This window comes from Fistularia commersonii, chromosome 10, assembly GCF_037954325.1.
Source record: "Fistularia commersonii isolate RoL2024-O1a breed Wild chromosome 10, RoL_Fcom_v1.0, whole genome shotgun sequence".
NCBI lineage: Eukaryota > Metazoa > Chordata > Actinopteri > Syngnathiformes > Fistulariidae > Fistularia > Fistularia commersonii.
The window spans coordinates 12,326,593-12,348,065 of NC_141293.1; the positions used below are offsets into that span (position 1 = coordinate 12,326,593).

At 43.9% G+C, this 21,473-nt stretch overlaps 1 protein-coding gene across 2 annotated transcripts; it reads left to right on the top strand.

Moving 5' to 3' along the window:
* The first annotated feature begins 663 nt into the window (after nt 1–663).
* On the top strand, nt 664–20,097 carry mios (missing oocyte, meiosis regulator, homolog (Drosophila)). 2 transcript variants are annotated; one of them, XR_015106698.1, is made up of 13 exons: nt 664–705; nt 1,182–2,057; nt 2,369–2,858; nt 5,992–6,090; nt 6,593–6,847; nt 11,610–11,779; nt 12,218–12,283; nt 13,128–13,286; nt 15,596–15,748; nt 17,877–18,081; nt 18,228–18,357; nt 18,641–18,849; nt 19,965–20,097. XR_015106698.1 is itself a non-coding variant. In XM_086153794.1 (12 exons), exons 2-12 carry the CDS (start codon nt 1,239–1,241, stop codon nt 18,729–18,731), a joined length of 2,637 nt encoding a protein of 878 aa, XP_086009920.1. In that variant the 5' UTR covers nt 664–705; nt 1,182–1,238; the 3' UTR covers nt 18,732–19,067. The 2 variants fall into 2 exon arrangements, 1 of the variants encoding a protein (XP_086009920.1); XM_086153794.1 differs by lacking the exon at nt 19,965–20,097 and having other exon boundaries at nt 18,641–19,067.
* The last annotated feature ends 1,376 nt before the right edge of the window (nt 20,098–21,473 follow it).

Genomic DNA, 21,473 nt, shown 5'->3' on the forward strand with positions numbered 1-21,473 from the left:
TTCCTGTTAGAGCGTATGAATGAATGAATGACTGCTGACCTGTCAATGGGGTAAATCACTCGATTGCTTTGCTCTGCAAGTGGGCAGGGAACTGGCACTGCCAAATTTAGATTTAAAATCTGCAGAGTACTGATTGAATTCAATAAATATACCTGGTTTGCTTCTGGTTAGATATTAAACAAGTGGCATCTTTCCCTTTCTATGGGGATAATGATTCAAATTTCATGATGTTTTCCATCTGCGATTCTTCAGAGCAGTAAACATGGAGATTTTGTAGATTATGTTGAGATTCTTTTTTTTTCCTTTTCCCTGTAAATCTCCCTCTGATGTAGAAACCAGACGATTTATTCCCACTGAGAGGAGTTATATTGACCTTATTTGACTTTGGTAGAGGAACCGTGTTTTTGTCATAAAGAGACGATTGAACATTTAAAATATATAAAATAACATATAAAAAAACATATAAAATAACACAAGAGTGTTATTGCGGCAATAACCCACGGCAAACTTTATTTTCTGATCGTTTTCCTACAGTTTGGTTGTACCGTCATCTGGTGGCAAAAGTGTAAATCGTCTTTCCTGCCACTAACGGTTTTTACCTTGACTGGGCGGAACTTTCGAATTACGGCTCCGGTTTCTCGACGGACCTGTTTTGATGTGACACAAAACATGAGCGGGGCTCCGATGTGACGCTCTTCAGCATGTGTACGTCAAGTTATCTCACGAATGCAAACTTTTTATGAGCTAATAAGTAACGTAGCGACGCTAGCGTTGTTCAAAAGCTAGCTAAAGGGCCGTTCCGGACTGCTAGCTTAGACGGCGCGGATGACACGGTGGCGTTTTTAAGTCGTCCTTCTCTCGCGTTAGCAATAGCCTGCCATGTTTAGCATGTCAACAAACCAGGAACTAAAGTTTTAAGAACTGTCAATACTACCACGTGTTTTGATTACCTCCTCACTTTCATGTATGAATCTTGCTAACTAACTGTCAGCATGAGTGTTTGCACTTTTTGACGCACAGTGCGGTGTGAAATCACGATTGGTCGAGCTTATATTTGAAATAACATTTAATATCGCGCCGAAGCTGAGTGCGTTTTACTATTTCATTTGATTATGCATTTGCACCAGTGCTATTCATATTTGCTTAAATGTTATAACTGTTTCTCTACATGTCACGTCCAGGTTGTGGCCCATGTGAAGGGCCGATTCATCTGCGATTATTCTAGCTGTTTCTGAACCATGAGCGGGTCCAAACCGGACATCCTGTGGTCCCCTCACCATCCGGACCACTACGTCATCTGCGACTCGGAGCTGGGACTGTACCGCATCGGACCTGCAGGCAATGCCGAAAACAAGGCTGGCAGTCTGCCTCTCTCAGAAGAGACTGCTGCCACCTTACTCGCCATTAACTCTGACACCCCCTACATGAAATGTGTGGCCTGGTACCCAAAGCATGAGCCGGAGTGTTTGCTGGCTGTGGGTCAAGCTAACGGCCGCGTCGTGCTCACCAGCCTGGGTCAGAGCCACAACTCGGCTTGCAAAGAGCTGGTGGGGAAGGAGTTTGTGCCCAAACATGCCCGCCAGTGCAACACGTTGGCCTGGAATCCAGTGGATAGCAACTTGCTGGCAGCGGGGTTGGACAAGCACAGAGCGGACTTCTCCGTCCTCATATGGGACATCAGCAGCAAGTTTTCCCCCGAGGCGAGCGTCGCGTCGGAGAAGATCCGCCTCTCGTCGGTGGATTTGGACTCGAGCACGGTCGTGACCAAACCGCTGTACGAGTTGGGCCAAAACGACGCTTGCCTCTCCCTCTGCTGGCTCCTCCGCGACCCCAAGCTGCTGCTGGCCGGGATGCACCGCAACCTGGCAATATTCGATCTGAGAAATACGAGCCAGAAAACATTTGTCAATACTAAGGCCATCCAGGGGGTGACGGTGGACCCGCACTTTCACGACCGCGTGGCTTCCTTCTTTGAGGGTCAGGTGGCCATCTGGGATCTGAGGAAGTTCGAGAAGCCGGTTCTCACACTGACTGAGCAGCCAAAGCCCTTAACTAAGGTACGAAGCACTGGAGCAGGGCAATATAGCAGTAGTTGCTTAGGTATGAAAAAATTGTGCTGGACACGCAACACAGATACCTTGTGTGTTCAAAATATGTTGACGGTGGGATAAATTTTGTGTTTTCAGTCACAACGAGCTGGGAAACTTTTTTTTTTTTGTTGGATCTGTGGGCCATGAATTTAACCTCTGAAAGATGTTCATCTTCTCAATCTGGCTGTTTTTATATCAATCAGCGCGTTATTATGCAAGTATTGGTCCATATGTGACATGTACACTTATGACAAACTTTCCGTGGTCTCTGCTGCCAGGTGGCCTGGTGCCCGACCCGTACAGGCCTCCTGGCCACGCTTACACGTGACAGCAACATCATCCGCCTCTACGACATGCAGCACACCCCCACGCCCATCGGCGATGAGACGGAGCCCACCATCATCGAGCGCAGCGTGCAGCCCAGTGAGAGCCAGATCGGCAGCTTCGCCTGGCACCCATCCTCCCAGAACCGCATGGTGGTGGTGTCGGCCGCCAACCGCGTCATGACCGACTTCACCGTGTTCGAGCGCATATCACTGGCCTGGAGCTCCACCACCTCGCTGATGTGGGCGTGCGGCCGCCACCTGTACGACTGCGCGGAGGACGGTGGCGAAGGGGTGGAGAGCCTAATTGAGAAAGACATCGCCACGAAGATGCGGCAGAGGGCCCAGTCCAGGTATGGGCACGACACCATCCAGGTGTGGAGGAACCACCTCTTGGCTGGAGGGAAAGACCCTCAGCTCAAGTCTTTGTGGTATGATCTCTTCTATATCCTTTATCAGTATGAAGTTCTGTTAAATGCCGCATATGATGAAAGATACTGAATAATGAATAAGATAAGATAAGAAGATAAGAACAACTTTATTAACCCCGAAGGAAATTGTTGTGCCAGAGTTACAGAAAAATAATAATATGTGATAAATAATAAAAAGAAAAAGGCAGAATTAGAAATAAAAATGAACTATAAACTATAAAGTGTCTCAGTGAAACTATAAAGTGTCTTAGTAAGCAAGTGATAAAACTATAAGTGTCTCAGTAACAAGTGAGGTAAGGAGTGCACAATAGTATGATAAAAGGAAAAATTGTAGTGAAGCTGTTATGAAATGAAATATTGAAATGAAATATTGCACAGTTCTTAATATTGCACAGAATGTCCAAGATAGACCAGGATCAGTTAATGCGTTAGCATTATGTGCACCTTCTTCTCCTTTCGGCTTTTCCTTTCGGGGGTTGCCGCAGTGGATCAACCTTCTCCCTCTAACCCTATTCTCTGTATCCTCCTCTCTCACGCCAACTACCTTCATATCCTCTCTCACTACGTCCATAAATCTTCTCTTTGGTCTTTCTCTAGACTTCCAGCCTGGCAGCTCCAATTCCAGCATCTGTCTACATTCATTATCCCTCCTTATATTTTTGCTGATTGTCTTCACCGGATAATGCCCCTGACATTTTTCTTCAAATCCTCCAACTTTTTGATCTCCACTCCCTGTACCCTCACCTTTCCACCTGGGTTCCTCTCATTCATGCTCACATATTCTTTCTTGCTGTGGCTAACCGTCATTCCTCTCCTTTCCTGCGCATACCTCCACCTCTCTAGATTTTTCTCAACCTGTTCCCTGCTCTTACTACAGACCACAATGTCATCTGCAAACATCATGGTCCATGGAGATTCCTGTCTAACCTCATCTGTCAGCCTGTCTATCACCATTGCAAACAAGGGGGGGCTCAGAGCTGATCCCTGATGAAGTCCCACTTCTCTGTTATGAGAGACAGAATGAGAAAAAAAATCCAGAGAGCAAGAAATCTCGTTTGTAGGCTACCAAATATTTATTTTACAGAGCAATTTACCAATTAATTAATTAAGATTTCTACAATGTGCTTTCCTGGATACTTTCCCCCAATTCTGTGTAATAGTTGAAGTGTACCTGTGATGAAAATTACAGGCCTCTTTCACCTTATTAACTGGGAGAATTTGCACAATTGATGGCTGACTAGATACTTTTTTTGTCTTCTCTTTCTTTGCTACCTCTACCTTTACCTTGCCCTGCATCTCCCTGTACTCCTGTCTGTTCTCTTCGCTCCCCTCAGTATCCCACTTCTTCTTTGCTAACTGCTTTTTTCTGTATTTGCTCCTGCACTTCCTCATTCCACCACCAAGTCTCCTTATCTCCTTCCAGAGTACTCTCTTACCTTTCTCCCTGATCACATTAGCTGTAGTTGTCCAGTCATCTAGGACTTCCCCCAGACCACCTCAAACCTTTCTTACCTCCTCCCTGAAAACCATACAACACTCCCTTTTCAGCCTCTGACACTTTGTCCTCTTGATCTTCCTTGTCACCAGCGTTATCCTACAAACCATCATCCCATGCTGTCTGGCTACACTCTCACCTACCACTACTTTGCAGTCACTGATCTCTTTCAGGTTACCTCATCTATACAAGATATAGTCTACCCGCATGCTTCCACCTCTGCTCTTATAAGTTACCCTATGTTCCTGTCTTTTCTGTCTGTCTTTTCACTACACCCATTTCAATCCTTTTTGCAATGTCTACCACCATCTGTCCCTCTGCATTCCTATCCTGGATATCAAATCTGACCATCACTTCTTCATCCCCTATATTGCCTGCAACAACATGTCCATTGAAATCTGCACAAATTACTAATCTATCATCTCTGGGGATATTCTGCATCGCTTCATCTAACGCATTCCAGAACTTCTCCCTCTCCTCAAAGTCACATTCCACCTGCGGGGCATAGTCACTAACAACATTGAGCATCATACCTTCAATTTCCAGTTTCAGACTCATAAGTCTATCAGACATTCTTTTCACCTCCAGAACATTCCTCACAAACTCCTCCTTCAAGATAACTCCTACTCCATTTATCTTCTTGTCAGTACCATGCTAGTACAACTTAAAGGCTGCTCCTAAGCTTCTAGCCTTACTACCGTTCCACCTGGTCTCCTGGACACACAGCATATATCCGCCTTCTTTCTCTGCATCATGTTGACCAACTCTCTACCTTTTCCTGTTATGGTCCTGATATTCAAATTCCCTACTCTCTGTCCCAGACTCTTGCCTTTCCTCTTCTCTCTCTGCTTCCAAACACACCTTCCTCCTCTCCTTCTCCGACCCACAGTAGCCCAGTTTCCATTGGTACCCTGTAGGTCATCGGTACCAATGGCGGTCGTTGTTAAGCCGGTCCTCGACCGATCTGGTATGAGATTATTAGGTTTGATTTGCATGTTTGGTTTTGGCAAAAGTTTTACGCCGAATGCCCTTCCTGACGCAACCCTGGGACCGGCTCAGGGTGACACTGGCCTGTGCCGCTCTGAGGTTCCTGGCTTTCCTCCCACTGTCCCAAAACATGCTGGAGGTTCATCTGAGACCCTAGAATTTCCAGACATGTTAATGAGAGGGTGAATGGATTTATGCTCCACCTTACCTGTGAATGAGATCATGAATAGTTTTGTCTTTATGTGATATGTGAATGAGCGGCATGAATGATTGTATGTCTGGATAAGTGGCCCCTTGGGTCAACTGGTGGCCGGCCCTCGTTGAACCCTGTATCTCATGCAGTGATAGCCGGGATATACTGTCCTGGAGACCAATTTATACTTCTTAGTTACGATTGCCGGTCAGAAATTATCCAAGTGTAAATAGAATGTAGTCCAAATATCTGATACTTTTATGGTTTTTACTGAGCTCTTTGGTGTTTTATGCGGGTTGTAGGCTAAAACATTTCACAACAGCTTGTTTTTAAAGCATCCTTTCTAGATTTTCCGGCTTCAGTTTGAGGTTGTTTCATTTGCAGTAGCAACATGTTGCTGCAATGTTGTTGTTGTTGTTGTGCATCTCTGTGTTGTCGTCTGGACCGGTTACACTTCCTATGTAAGCGTCACATATGAAACAGTGTGCAGAAGACATGGAGCTGAAACTGCAGGGGAACAAGCAGTCCCTGGTCTACTCCGGCATCAAGAACATCGTGAAGACCACCTCTGGTGAGAACCATCACGTGCAGATAGTTTGAATTTACTCATGCATATATGTGAGACTGGGCTGGGCTTTTATGTGTAATTATACATAACATGTGAATGTGATATTACGTTTTGGAAGATGTAATTCATTTTATCATGTATCTTTCTTTCTTTTCTTGATTGATTGATTGATTGATCGATCAATTGATCGTTCCCTCCCTCCATCCCTTCTTCTCTGGCTCGTAGCTTCACGGTGGACAGCAAAATAATTTTATGGCACCGGGAAACATGTTTCAAGATTGGATATATGACAAAATGTAACACTTTGAATCATGAATCTTAAAGAATGTAGGAATAATCCCTAAAAATGAGTCGAAGTGGAGGACAATTTCAGAGAATGGATTCGAGATCCAGGAACAGATTCTATTTCTGCTCAAATCACGATGTTTGGTGAACGGATCATCTGCGGGCTCTTGTTTTTTTGTAGCTGGTTTAACGCTCTGTGCATTTGACCTCTGACCTCCAGGCACCACGGAGAGCAGGAAGTGCTGGAGCGGCTCAGACCGGCAGACCGATGTGCCCCGGTACCACAGCGAGGAGCGCAGCCTCACCCTGCGCCTGTGCGGCTGGATCAGCCGTGGCCACGACATCGATGTGGAGCCCTTCCTGCGCACCCTGGAGCAGGAGCGTGAGTGGGAGCGGGCTGCCGCCGTGGCGCTCTTCAACCTGGACATCCGCCGCTCCATCCAGATCCTCAACAAGGGAGCCACGACTGAGAAGGGTGAGCGCTACGGCATGGAGTAAAGAATTTACACATACGTATTCATCAACGATGGTTTATTGAAATTTGTGGTGATGTCGGGCGAGAAACCGCTCAAGACGTTTAAAACCCATTAAGGTTTTCTTGGGCCAGGGTTTTTCTTCTGATTCCTAAGTAAGTCACTTGGGTTTCAGGAATTAATAATCTGGTTCTTAAAATAACCAAACTTTTTTGGTTCAAAGATGCATCTGAATTATGACTTTTCGAAAGTAATTCACAGGATTGTAATTGGTGGTGAGCATACCTGGACAAAATTGTATGTAAAGTAGAACAGAATAAAATAGAATAGAATTTTATTTAGCTATGGACAATACCGTTTAACAGTGTTTCATTTCAAAGAATAAAACTTATTTCTTGCAGAGAGAGTTTATAGCCATTGCTGATTTTTAACTCTTGTCCCGCATTGGACTTTTACATGAACTGCGTAAAACAAAACGACAAAATTGAAATGATCAACATGTTCATTGTTAGTTTGCTGCTGGACATGCTATGCCATGAAACAGTAGGAATACATTTTGTCATGTCACTCAATAGATTTCACAAAGAAATGATGATACAATGCGAAAGAAATGTTCTCAAGGTCATCACAACATGGCAGAGGTATGTCCCAACCTTATCCCTTCTCACTTCAGGATTCAAAGTGTTTATTGTCCTACGCACAGGCTGGAAACTTTTTTCCCCGCACAATGAAACACTTATTTTGCCGTCCACAGCGAAGCCAGATAGTATGCAAAAAAATAAACCGTAAATAGCTCTCATATTATGCTTATTATTGCGATGAAACGTAAACAGTGCAAAGAAATGTAAATAGTCTTCATGGGATGTGCAAGTTGAGAAAGTGCAGATTGCCATCCTTAAAGTGTGCAAACTCACAAAGTGTCGGTTGTGTGCAGACAGCTAAATAAACAGTTAAATGTTTATTTAGTGAGTGAGTTAAAATGAACATGAAAATGAGTTAAATGAACAGTTGCATGCAGCACCGGCTGTGCCGAATGTATCGTGCAGAGAAGTGACCTATCAGGTGGATCTGATTGTCCCGAGGTAGAACATGCTTATTGACTCCTGCCAGTTGGGCAGAACGAGTTCTTTAGCCGTGATGTTCTACATTTCACACTCCTGCACCTCTGGCCGGAGGGTAGGCGTGGGAACGGCCTGCAGTGTGGACAGCACTTTGATGCAAAGTGCCCTATTATTATCATAATCTTTATTATTTTAATAATTGTATTAAATAGTATTCGGTCTCGCTGTAGCTACTGTCATTGCTCTCCTTTCCGTGACATATCTCCAACTCTCTGGATTTCCCTCCACATACTCTCACAACAGATCACAATGTCATCTGTCAGCCTGTCCGTCACCACAGCAAACAGGAAGGGGCTCAGAGCTGATCCCTGCTGATTCCTCACTGCTGTCTCACAGCCCTCACACATGTCTCGCACCAGTAGAACATACTTCTCTGCCACGCCAGACTTCCTCATACATGTAGCGCCACGGTTCCTCTCTCATGAGGTTATTTATACGGGCGCGTGCTAACAAGTGTGACGCCGAACAAGGAAACGTGTAAAGGTTCCCACAAATGGAACAAACCATGTTACAGTAGAACCTCAGCTTATGAACGACCCTAATCTCCAACAAATCGGCCTATGAAGAGAGTTTGAGATCAAATTTTGAATCGACCCATGAACAAGCCTTGGCACATGAACACACAAATAAAGAAACTCATGGGCTTTCCGCACTGTAGCGTAGCCACAGTTGCGCGTGCTGCTCCACATTGTTTACGTTGTTAATCGTTTTGTTCTCCTGTTATAATGCTTTTTTGTGGTTTTTAAAGTAATTTAGCCCTCATTATGGCTCCCAAAAAGGTTAGTAGTGTTAGTGATAGTGGTCGAATGTAGAACCAGCAGAACAAGAAGTTACAGTCGATCTGACGAAGTAAATAATAGCGAAATGTGAGTGTGGGGTTCGTGTCACAGATCTCGCCAAGCACTACGACACGGCAAAGTCAACCATCTGTACAATCCTGAAGAACAAAGATGCGCTAAAGACGGCTGATGTGGCTAAAGGGGCGACTAAGATAAGGAAGCAAAGGTCTCAAGTCTTAGGAGAAGTAGAAAAGTGATTGTTAGTATGGATTAATGAATTACAGCATGCTGGAGATATCATTAGCGAGGGTCTGATGCGAGAAGGCTTTACTTTTTGCTGATTGAGTGAGGGAAACGCTGAGTACGCATGCTGAGTAACTGCTGGCAAGAAGAGTTAAGATTATCCTCAGATAAGAGTTCATAGTCAAGGTTATCTTTGATTCTTTTCTGTATTTTTGCCACAAATAAACCCATAAAATAGTTTCAAAAGAATGCAGTATGTGATTTGGTAGATCAATTTACACTGATTACAATGGGAAACATGGATTGGGTTTGCAAAAATTTAGGCTTGCGAATGGAGTCGAAGAACACATTAAAGTCGTAAGCTGAGGTTCTACTGTATTAAAATTATCAAGCAACACACCCTTAAGAAAAAAAAAGGCTGAACACGTGTTGCAGTTTGTGAAATATATTGATTTTTTGTGAGAAATCATCTCTGGAGAGGAGGGACCTTCACAGGACAAAAAAGATCTCTGTGTGTTGTAGATATTTGCAGACAGATTTGTGATGTAAAAGAAAAAAAAATGGGGTTTATGTTTTTTTCACCTCTTGTTTCCACAGAGACTGAGGAAACAACACAAAAAAAGTCTAAACAAGTGAATTTTCACGATGTAAACACTTCTCCGAAATATCCAAACTCAAATCAAATTAAGGTCTTAGAGAATTCCAAAAATGTAACAGCAGATCCTCTTCTTTCAGACACACACACACACACACACACACACACACACACACACACACACACACACACACACACACACACACGCACAGGCGCAAGCGTCCTGCACCGTCCGCTTCATACTTTTAAAAAGTGTGTACCGTAATTTCCAGATGAAGCTGCTGCTTTTTTCACACACTTTGAACACTGCATTTTAAACAATGATGCGGCTACTTATGGATTTTGTGGGGGGCTAACGAGCTTCATCCAGCCAAAAATTTAGCCTAGTCACATTATTATTAATCTTTTTCCATTTTCCGTATTTCCAGTTAACATTTGTGGATGTTACCGGTATGTATTTAATTAAAAGTTAAAAAAAATGTTTCTGTGTCACATCTTTCTGTTTAGATATCTCATGTTACAATGTAGAAGCCTGCAGCTTATAGACAAGTGCGGCCTATATATGTGCACATATTTATTTGTTTTAAGCTTATATTCAGGTGCGCTCAATAGTCTGGAAATTACGGTATGAGAGCCGTTGTTTGCACACACACCTCCTGACTTGGAAAAAAAAATCCACCGATGTAGGTCAAACATTTTTCTGCAGTGTGTCCTAATGTTTGCTTCCTGAGTGTGGTGGACAGAATGACTCATTAGACACGGTGTGTTAAAGCGGCTATCTCAGCTCTCACAGGGTTCCTCTCCCTCAGACAACCACTGTTCTTATACTTCGTTTGAAATGAAAGCAAACATCACGCCTAGAATCCTTGAAGGCTATGAAGCAAATTTTTTTTGTTTGTTTGTTAATCTCTGGAAAGCATTGAGTGAGAATTCAGGTCGGACACCATAATTCTCTCCAAGTAAAGGGGGGGCGACATGTTGTTGCTGCATCGCTGCCGCGATGAACGCTTTACATATTTCTGTCTGCAAGCAGCAGATGCTCCTGATAAAATGACTAAAAGTAGAGATTTCACATTGTGTCTTGTTAAAACCTGCTGAAGTGGTAGATAATTTGACCTCTGACCTTTTGGATATGACCCAATGCACATGGCATGGCACATGGCATGACAGGTCTGCAGCCTTTGGTGTGTGTGTGTGTGTGGGGGGGGAGGCTTTGAAAGCCCTATACAAGTGGGGACCATTTACTATTTAAATGTTCCAGTTTTGTTTCTATGAGTCTTTTCTTGATGTTCTATGATAAACTGTAAATGATAATCATACTAACAAAAATCTGTCTTGTGAGTCACAGTAATTGCAACATTCTAGCATTCTGTGTGTGTGTGTGTGTGTGTGTGTGTGTGTGTGTGTGTTTGTGTGTGAGTGTGTGTGTGTGTGTGTGTGTGTGTGTGTGTGTGTGTGTGTCTTTGGGGAAAGCGTTCATAAGAAGGGGTGTTTTCAGTATTAAGCTAAGGGCAGTTCAGACATTTGGGGGTAACTTTGCCATCATCTGAAAAAAAAGGGCACAGAGGTCCTCCTCCTCGTCTTCCAGGGCTGAACCCTCCTTGCTGCCAGTAACTCCAGCTAAAGGTCATCAAAAACACATTTCAACATCCGAAATTCCATGATGCACATGATGGGACTTGAGCGTTTGGTACATTATGAAATTCTGTGAAGTTGCAAGACATGTTTTTGAGGCAATGCAGCTGGAACTACTTTCTCAGGAAGTTTAAAAAAAAAACATCTTCTCCTTGCCTTTTTTTTTATTGCATGTCAATGGATGGATGAATGAAATGACGCCAAAATCATGATGTGGATTCTCGCTGAATAATAACTTTTGAGGACAAACACTAAAACGGTCTTCATTACCAGACGGGGTCTCAAAGTGTTGCAACTGTCCCACAATATCTCACTTCTTCTCTCAACCCAAAGCGTTGCATTACTGTCAGAACAACTAACTAAGATCCCCCTTTTTTTTTTCCTGTAACAGGCGACCTGAACCTGAACGTGGTTGCCATGGCGCTGTCGGGCTACACGGACGAGAAGGTGTCCCTGTGGAGGGAGATGTGCAGCTCCCTGAGGCTGCAGCTAAAGAACCCCTACCTCTGCGTCATGTTCGCCTTCCTTACCAGTGAACCCGGTGCATACGACGGCGTGCTGGTACTGTCGCTGTCACGAACTGTCGATCCCAATATGGTTGCTCTTAATGGGCCGGTAAACAAATGGCATTTCAGGCTGCGCTTGATAAATATGCTCGGGTTAAACTTGTTGAGCAGGAACGATCTAAGTGGGCTTTGCTGTGAACGCTGCTCGAACGCGACTGTTGCAGCTGCGGGTTCCGTCGGCCTTTAGCCGCTCTCATTTATTTAGCACAGAATGTCTGCCGGCCACTTGAGAACACAAACTTCCGTTTTTGTTTTTTTTTTTAATTTTTACTTTCTGCAAGCTTTACTTTTAGATCTAATGAAGGATAGTGTTTTCGGTCAAAGGTCCTCGGAGTGCGTGAACAAGGAATTCGTGTTTGTGAACAGAAATTAAAAAGTCATAGGGAGGTTAAATGTTGTCTTATATCGCCGTGAATATTTTCTTACATTGCAGTATGAGAGCAGCCTCGCCGTGCGGGACAGAGTGGCCTTCGCCTCCATGTTCCTCAGCGACGCTCAGGTAAATCGGCGCTGCCTTTGGAGGGTCTGTCGAGATGCGCTCCCAACACAGTCACGCTGGGTTGAAAAAATAAACCTGAAATCTGTTTATTTCGTCGCGCAGTCCAAAAACTTGTATTCAGTCCATTGGAGACCCCAAATTAACCAGACATACGATTATGGGGGTGAATGCTAGCATGTCTCTATATGATGTGTGAATGAGATGGTGAATATTGAATGTCTCAATATGAAATGTGAGTGACAGAGTGAATGGTTGTGGGTCTATCTTTGGCCCTGGGATGGATGGTGAACCCCGCCTCTCACCCGGATAGGCACCACTGCGACCCTGAATGCTGGTTAAGCGGTATAAAATACAATGAATGAAAGAATTCAGTCAAATTTATTATTATTATTTTTAGTGATGCGTTTTTCTTATTTCCATTTCATTTTTTAGATCCAAAAGAGTGGATATCAGAATGCAAAGCTAGCCATACATTAGCTCTACCCCGGTACAGAAGAAATATTACCACTTTCATCCAAGTTGCCCTTCGGTTTTAATTTCGGTAATATTTTCTTGTATTGAAATAAGACAAGATAAGATAAGAACAACTTTATTTATCCCGAAGGAAATTTTGCCAGAGTTTCAAGCAAAACATAACAATAATAGATAATAGTAGGAAGGAGGGAGAATAACAAATACAATAAAATATAAAGTGTCAAAGTTAAGGCTATCAAGTATTTTAAGGTCTTAAATAAAGCATCAAATGCTTTCATAAGGCAAACTCAGAAGACAGGTGGTTCCGCTGCAAACTCTGTTTGATACCCCGTTCCTTTTTCCCATTTTCCAACCATCCGGGTGTCTGCAGCTGCCACGGTACATCGATAAGCTGACCAATGAGATGAAGGAATCGGGAAACCTGGAGGGCATCCTGCTGACTGGGCTGACCAAGGACGGTGTCGACCTCATGGAGAGCTACGTGGATCGAACCGGGGATGTCCAGACCGCCAGCTTTTGCATGCTGAAGGTACAAGATATACACCCGAACGGTCCCCGCCGACAGATATCGGGTCTTCTTTGATCGACCGCTCAGCTTGTGGTAAATGTAAGGGAGCTCAAAATAAATGAATTAACATAAGGTAAGATAAGATAGACTTTATTGATCCCATGATGGGGAAATCCAATTGTGACAGCAGCATTACAGGGTCAAAAAGCCGTGTACAAATAGTAATAATAGAAAGAATATGCAAATAAATGATATAGATACAAATAAACAAAGTCTACGTAGAATATATACAAAAGATAACCTTTTACTTTGGCTTTTTCCCTTCAGAGGTCACCACAGCGAATCAACCAACTCCCTCTAACCTTATTTTCTGTATCCTCTCTCACCAACTACCTTCATATCCTCTCTCACTACATCCATAAATCTTCTCTTTGGTTTTCTTTAGACCTCCTGCCTGGCTGTTCCAGCCCCAGCATCCTTCTACCATTATATTCACCATCCCTCCTCTGTACATTACTCAACAATCTCAGGCCGGCTTCTCTGACCTTCTCTCCAAAACATCTAACATGTGCTGTCCCTCTGATAGACTCATTCCTGATCCTATCCATCCTGGTCACTCCCAAATAGAACTTCAACATCTTCATCTCTGCAACCTCCATCTCCGTCTCCTGTCTCTTCGTCAGTGGCACTGTCTACAAACCATACAGTGTCTCTGGTCTCACCACTGTTTTGTACACCTTTCCTTGATCCTTTTTTTTTTTTTTTTTTTTTTTATAATTGATCTAGGCAAGGGGTTTAAAAAAGTTAAAAAAACTGTGGAATCAACAAGAGATTAGTTTTGAAACCAAACACTTTCTTCCAGTTTGCAACAGTGGGTGAAGCACTGGATGATATGAGATTGGATGTTATCTTATTGTAATCGAGGATTTTAAGCCTTTAAGTTTCCCCAGATTCTCCTCAGGGGCCGAGGCTCCTTCACCTGCTCGGCAACGGCTGCATTTTATCTTCGGTAAAAAAGCAGTTTCCGTCATAATGAAGTGGTTGAATGAACAAAGAACACTGGATTAGATAAGGATTGGGCCAAGAACAATTGCAGGTACTGCAAGAGGAAATTTTTGTGTCAGCCTGTGTCCGGGAAAAAAAAAAAGAAAATCTCGAATGTAAAACTAGCTCTGAGGAAAGTGGTGGAACAGTGATTTGCTCATTTGTAATTTGTATTTGCAGCCGATGTGCAAATTGGTTTAGAAAACATCAGAAAATGACCATTAGTGTCTTCTGTTTCCCCTCCAGCCATGGAGTGGAGAAGAAGCGGAAATGTCAGCTGGACATTTAGAATTACTTCATTTAGAATTTAATGATTGGCAGACAGTCAGTTGTGAGGGTGAAGAGAGAAGAGACACTGTCTTCACCACAGGTTGTCACAATGATGTTGACAGTAAACAGGTGGATTCAACTTCATGAATTCTGAAAAAAAAAACGGAGGCCCCAATGATGTCCTCCTCCAGCTCTTGGCAAGGGAGTGGAAAAATTTGCGGTTCAAAAGTTAAAGCAAGGCAACGAGCTGTGAGATGGCGGAATATAAAAGCAGGGTTGTTTCCCAGGCGGGTCGGATCAGCTCCCTCCTGAGACTCGTTCCTGCGAGTTGAAATTAACGGCGTTGAAGTCGATCTGACCTGGTCCAACCCCTTTGGAGGGAGGAGTTTCCATCTGTGTAGGAACTTTTTGAGCAATCTCAGGACCTAAATGGAGTTTAGAGATGTCATTTGAGCCCTAAAATGTATGTCGGGTTCTGATTGGTCCAGTGCTTGGTGTTAACTTCACCTGTCATCTTTAAAGTTCTGCAGCCACTGCGGTTCCTCCGTTCAGATGCTGGCAGGAAAGTATCGAAATGCAAGGCTCCTTATCCAGAATGACTTTTAATCCCTTATATGTTGTCAAAGTACTTGCGTGATACATATTTTTAAGTATTCCTCTAATTTTAATATTACTCTGGACATTGAATTATTTTGTTTACATGTGGTTTTAGACATTGAATTATGTGTGAAAAAGGAAATAAAAGCAAGTATTATGACAATCTGAATAATAGTATGACATTTGAAAAAACATATAATGATTATTATTTTTATTGTTATTAAATAGTTAAAGTCATTATTTTTGCTGTTGCGAGTGAGGTTTATCTTTTTGTGTGTGTGTTTTGAATTCATTTATTTTCTTTTAATTTTAATATCACCTTTTTCCCCCAAATGAGTGAAATGTTTCCGATGGAAACGGAATTTAGCCCACTTTTTCCTTCCTTAATCAGGCTAATAAAGACGTCCTGCTCCCCACAGGGGTCCGCCGGGGAAGTCCTGAAAGACCCAAGAGTTCAATGCTGGATAGAAAACTACCGCAACCTGCTGGACGCCTGGAGGTTCTGGCATAAAAGAGCCGAGTTTGACATCCACAGAGGGAAGCTGGACCCCAGCTCCAAACCCCTGGCTCAGGTAAGAGACAAGTGGGAGACCAATAGATTAGATTAGGACTAATGGTTAGATGCCCCTATATGTGGCCCTGTGATTGTCACCTGGGATGGAGAGCACAGACAAATTAATAAAAACAGACACGTCTGGACCTTGCGTTTCGAGGGCCTTCCACACAAAGCCGTTTGCCTCTGCGACATCAGAGAGAGAGAGAGCTCTTGTTCTGCTGGTTCTACATCCCAGGAGGCAGCCGAGCGCCTCTCTCCCACCGCTCGACTCTGCACTTCTTTTCACCGAACCTGTATTGTCGCGGTTTGACGCCGATTGTTCTCTTGCGCGGCGCCAACCTGTTCCAGACACCACGCATGCTGTACTTTGTGAGGGCAGTTTATTGTCTGCTTGACAGGTTGATGAAAAACAGAAAATGTTGTATGAATATTTTTACACATATGTCAGTTATCTGTGTTTTTGGAATTAACCAGATAATTACATGAATCATGAGAAAAATGATCACATTATTCTTCCAATTATTATATAACTATTCTTTAATATCAAACATCTGTGTCAAACTGAGATATGGAATTAAAAAACACCTTAAGCTTAAAATAATCACAAAATTGCTTGAAAGCTATTGGGAAACCAACCGAGAGGAATCAGTCTGACCTTAAACCTGCAAAAAGAAAAAAAAAATTACCTTCATTAATTTCAAAATGACCCAAGAGCGCTTTGAAATCTGATTGAAAATCCATGAGAAAAACACGAAAAAACTTCCAAACCAAACCGAAGCCTAAACAGAAATTGACTGTAAGTTGGAAAAACCTGTCTCATTCTTTCCCATCTTCCTCTAGATCGTCAAAAGACATTTAGTATTAGTATTTTCATGTGAACTGAGGGGGAGGAAATGGGAAAGAGAGTCTCTTCAAAGTGACCGAAGCCCCTTTAAGGCCTTCTACAAAAAGCTGCAGAACTTTCAAATCCCTTCTGGCAGCCGTGTTTTGCGAGAGCTTGTGAGAAACCGGCTGCAGAAGGGGATGCAAGCGAAGGCATCGCAGCCATGGAACCCGGAAATTATATAAATACAGACCGGTTGCAGGTGGGATGTGAGTTAGAGGAGAAGAAGAATTTTGGGAGTGAGTTAGATAAAATGATACAGAATATCACCAGACGTGAGAAAGCGATAACTGGTGCAGACTCCAATGGACATGTTGGTGCAGGCGATAGAGGTGATGAAGAAGTGATGGGCAGGTTTGGTATCCAGGATAGGAACACAGAAGGACAGGTGGTGGTGGTCTTTGCATACGGAATGGAAATGGCTATAGTGAACACTTTTTTCCAGAAAAGGCAGGAACATGAGGTAACTTGTAAGAGTGGAGGTAGGAGCAAGCAGGTAGACTACATCTTGTATAGATGATGTCATCTGAAGGAGATCAGTGACCGCAAAGTATTGGTAAGTGAAAGTGTAGCCAGACGGTAGAGGATGGTAGTTTGTAGGATGACTCCGGTGACAAGGAAGATCAAGATGACAAAGGCAGATCAGAGGACAAAGTGTCAGAAGCTGGATAAGGACTGTTGTCTGGTTTTCAGGCAGGAGTTGAGAAAGGCTCTGGGTGGTCAGGGAGAGTCTCCAGATGACTGAACAACTACAGCTGATGTAATCAGGGAGACAGTTGGGCGAGCGCTTGGTGTGTCGTCTGGAAGGAAAGTAGATAAGGAGACTTGGTGCTGGAATGAGGAAGTGCGGGAGTAAATACAGAAAAAGCGGTTACCAAGTGGGATACTGAGGGGAGTGAAGGGAACAGACAGGAGTACAGGGAGATGCAAGGCAAGGTAAAGGTAGAGGTAGCAAAGACAGAGAAGGTTTCTTTGCAGTGGCGACACCTGAAGGGAAAAGCCGAAAGAAAAAAAAGTAAGGTAGTTTGTTTCCGTTCTTTAAACGTATTCACGTGACCCTGACCCCGGTGCCGCAAGCGATGATCGACCCTACCTGACTGCTCCTGACATTTAAGTAATCACCGCACCCTCCGGGATTATTGCCGCATTATCTAGTTCTTATCTTGCTCCCTGCCTCACGGAGAAACCCAGGCAGCTGGCGAGCCCGCGGGCTTTCCTTGACGCTTATCAACCGACCTTTGTGTTTGCTCTCGCTTCGCAGGTGTTTGTGAGCTGCAACTTCTGCGGGAAGTCAATCTCCTACAGCTGCTCGGCGATGCCTCACCAGGGCCGCGGCTTCAGCCAGTACGGTGTCAGCGGTTCGCCGACCAAGTCCAAGGTCACCAGTTGCCCCGGCTGCAGGAAGCCGTTGCCCCGCTGCGCCCTCTGCCTAATGAACATGGGCACACCCGTCTCCAACTGCCCGGGTAAAAACCATTTCAGAGTAGTCGGCGAACACGTGGACTTTGAACAGAATTTCGGCGGAGCTGCACAACCGGCGCTCTCGCTTTTATCGCTTTGTCACAACAATGGCCCGAATTTGATCTTTTTTTGTTTTTTTTTTGTCCGGCAGGGACCGGAAAGTCGGACGAGAAGGCTGACCTGACGAGGGAGAACAAATTGGCTCAGTTCAACAACTGGTTCACCTGGTGTCACAACTGTCGTCATGGAGGCCACGCTGGCCACATCCTCAGCTGGTTCAGGTGGGATTCTCCTCCCCATGCGCTCAGGTTTCTAGACGTAAACAGATGATCTTTTCCAGGAATAGTTGGGAATTTCTAGCTTTGTAAGCCTTTGTGAGGAAAATTAACGACAAACATGGGCAACACTAGAATTCCAAGAGCAAACGGTCACCAAGTGGTGCATAAAAAATGAAAAGATCCTTATATTGGAACTGAAATCCCAGCATTAAAAAAATTAGCGTGCTTCTTCAAAGTTGCAAAGTTTCTGACCGTCTTGACGTTTCGTGCGTCAAACCTGTTTCAGAGACCATACAGAGTGCCCGGTGTCAGCCTGCACGTGCAAGTGCATGCAGCTGGACACTACAGGGAACCTGGTGCCTTCGGACAGCAGCTAAATTGAGGGGTGGCTCAGGAATCCGAAGCCAAACACCAGCCCGAAGCCAACCAGTGCGAGTCTGCTGCCGCTGGAGCTGCTGGGCGCACCTGCAATGACAACTGGCCGGGGGATAAAGGGTGAGCGGTCGTGTCCTCATACGGAGCGGCTGCTCGAATAGAATGAAATACTGTTCAGTCATAGTCTTTAGTGAATGTAAGTGTGTAACAGAGCCCAATATCAAGAAGGGAGGCAGTGTGAAGTACTGATTTGACTAACAGAATCCATAACAGAAAGGGAGCAAATGCAAAAAAAAAAAAAAAAAAAAAATAGAGAAAAGAAAATAAATAAAAAAGTAAAATAAATAAATAAACTTGCTGCTCTGCTTGTGAAAATCTGAAATTCCTCTCAGGAGAATTACAGCTGCTGTAATCAGCCTTTTCCAATTTAACCTGAATCCAGGCTCCTCTTTTTCTTTCTTTTTTTTTTTTTTTTTTCGCTTTTATTGTCTATCATAGAAATCCACTCATGCTTTACATTGCTGAAAGTGTGATCACAGGTGCCAATATTTCTTAGCTTTTATTTTGTGTCTTATGTTTTTAGCACGCTCTTTACTTCGTGCTTGTTTGTCTTGTGATTATAAAAAAAAAAAAAAAAGGATCTTCACATACCTCATGAAAGCATTGTTTCGGGGTGAAGGACGGCGCCCAGGGTGACAGAGAGCAACACTGCCTTGCTCGCTTCATGTCTGCGTGCCACTCTTCATCTGGCATTGTGCGGGGGGGCTTCCATAGAGAGAGGCCGAGGAATTGGAGAAGGGTTTTTTTTTTTTTCTGGGGGGGGGTTAAGGAGGAGGGCGCCTGTATTCAGCAGCCCACTCCAGGCCTGTGGTCCATGAAAGAAGCTCCCCAGAAAACAGCAGCTGCTCGGCACTCTGACAAGACCCTCCAGATTGTTCTCCTCATAAAGAACCTCAGCTGCCGGAACAGTATTGGCTTAAAGAGAGGGCGAGAGAACAGACAGCTCCGAGCCCTGTAACACCCTCCCTGTGCACAAACACACACACACACACACACACACCCTCCGCACACTTCTTTCTGCCTCTCTCCGGTGCCCAAATTGCACCCAAAAACTATGCATACCAAACATCAATCCGAGGATGGGCGCCGTCTGAGGGGGGGTGGCGGTGCGTAAGCCGCATTGTAAATGCGTTCTCTCTTTCTCTGACACCCTCCCCGCTCTGTCACCAACCCAGGGCGGCATTGTAAGCGAGAGGCGGTCTGCACCAGAGCCGGCTAAATCACTTAGTCATGGAGTGGGGTGGTTTGTGCAGGAGGAGGAGGGTCTGTGAGCTACTGTATGCTGCTTTTACCAGGATCTGCTGCCGGTGTTGGAGGTTTTACAGGCCCGACATGCCCTTTGTGAACTGTTTTAGAGTGGGGCCGGCAAATTGGCGAGCTGCGTAGCGTCCCTAAAAACAGTGGTTGGAATTTCATCCTTTCAATGTTTCCTCTGTTTGCCTTTTAAATAAATTCAGAGAAAATTAAAGCCATGCTCACTGCTTTTTTTTTTAATCTAGTTTACATGGATTTTTTTGTGCTTGTTATTGTGTTTCACAGAAAAAAAAAAGATGCAGGAGAGTTTGCTGTCATGTGAAACTTTATTTTTGCATTATTTTCTCATGGGAACTCCCTCAGTATCGCATCAATCGGCAGGCAGGGAAACGGACACCAGGGAAAATCAATGTAACACACACAAGTAAATAAGCAGGGAACTCCATATGAACCGAGATGTTGACACAACAATCTTCTGTCAAGCCCCATTTGGAGATTTTCCACTGCGTTACAGCCTTCGGTTGTATCACTTGATCTTCCTCGGCATAGTTGGCCCGTTTGTCATGGAATTGCAGATGTCCAATTTCCACTTGTGCTTCTTGGCCTAAAACCGAGACTGAAATTCAGTGTTGGCCTTGGAAAACAGCAGTTGACCAACAATGTCACCACAAACCGAATCGGAATCATCCAAATATGTTTATGCGTTTAAGGAATTTGACATTGGTTTCTGGTGGGATTCATCTCTGTCCTACGCACAAAGGCTAGAAGGAGAGGAACGAGGCCAAAGGAGGAAGAACAAATGCTGGAAATGGGGAATGAAAACACATAAACCCAACATGCAGCTTCAATCGGTGCAGGGGGAAAATAATAAAAACCTGCAATATATTCTACCGATGCGATTACTGGTATTTGTAACATCTCATGAATTGTGTTAAGTTAATACAACAACACAAAAATACAAACAGAAATATGAATTCTGAGGCATGTTTATTGCAATGACAAAGAGGAATAAGAAATAAGTATGTGACCACATTAAAAGGCAGTCTACTGGCACAAAACAATTCCAAGGGTAACTTCAAACCATGCAGTTAGAGAAACATCAGCAATCATGTTAAAAATAAATCGAGTATCAATCTTTACAGTAAATGACAAAAAGAGTACTTTGTGGGAGGAAAATATCAATAAGATTGGGCATTGCATTTCGGTAATCCTATAATGCATTGTTTTTTAAACTCAGTACAGCAAATTAACTATTTTATAAAATTACCATACAGCGATTGACTGGCGACCAGTCCAGGGTGTGCCCCGTCCCGCCCAATGACAGCTGGGATAGGCTCCAGCAACCCCGCGACCCTCAGCGGCAGAGGATGGATAGATGGATGGATGGATGGATGGATAAACCATTATATAATTATATATATATTATGAAT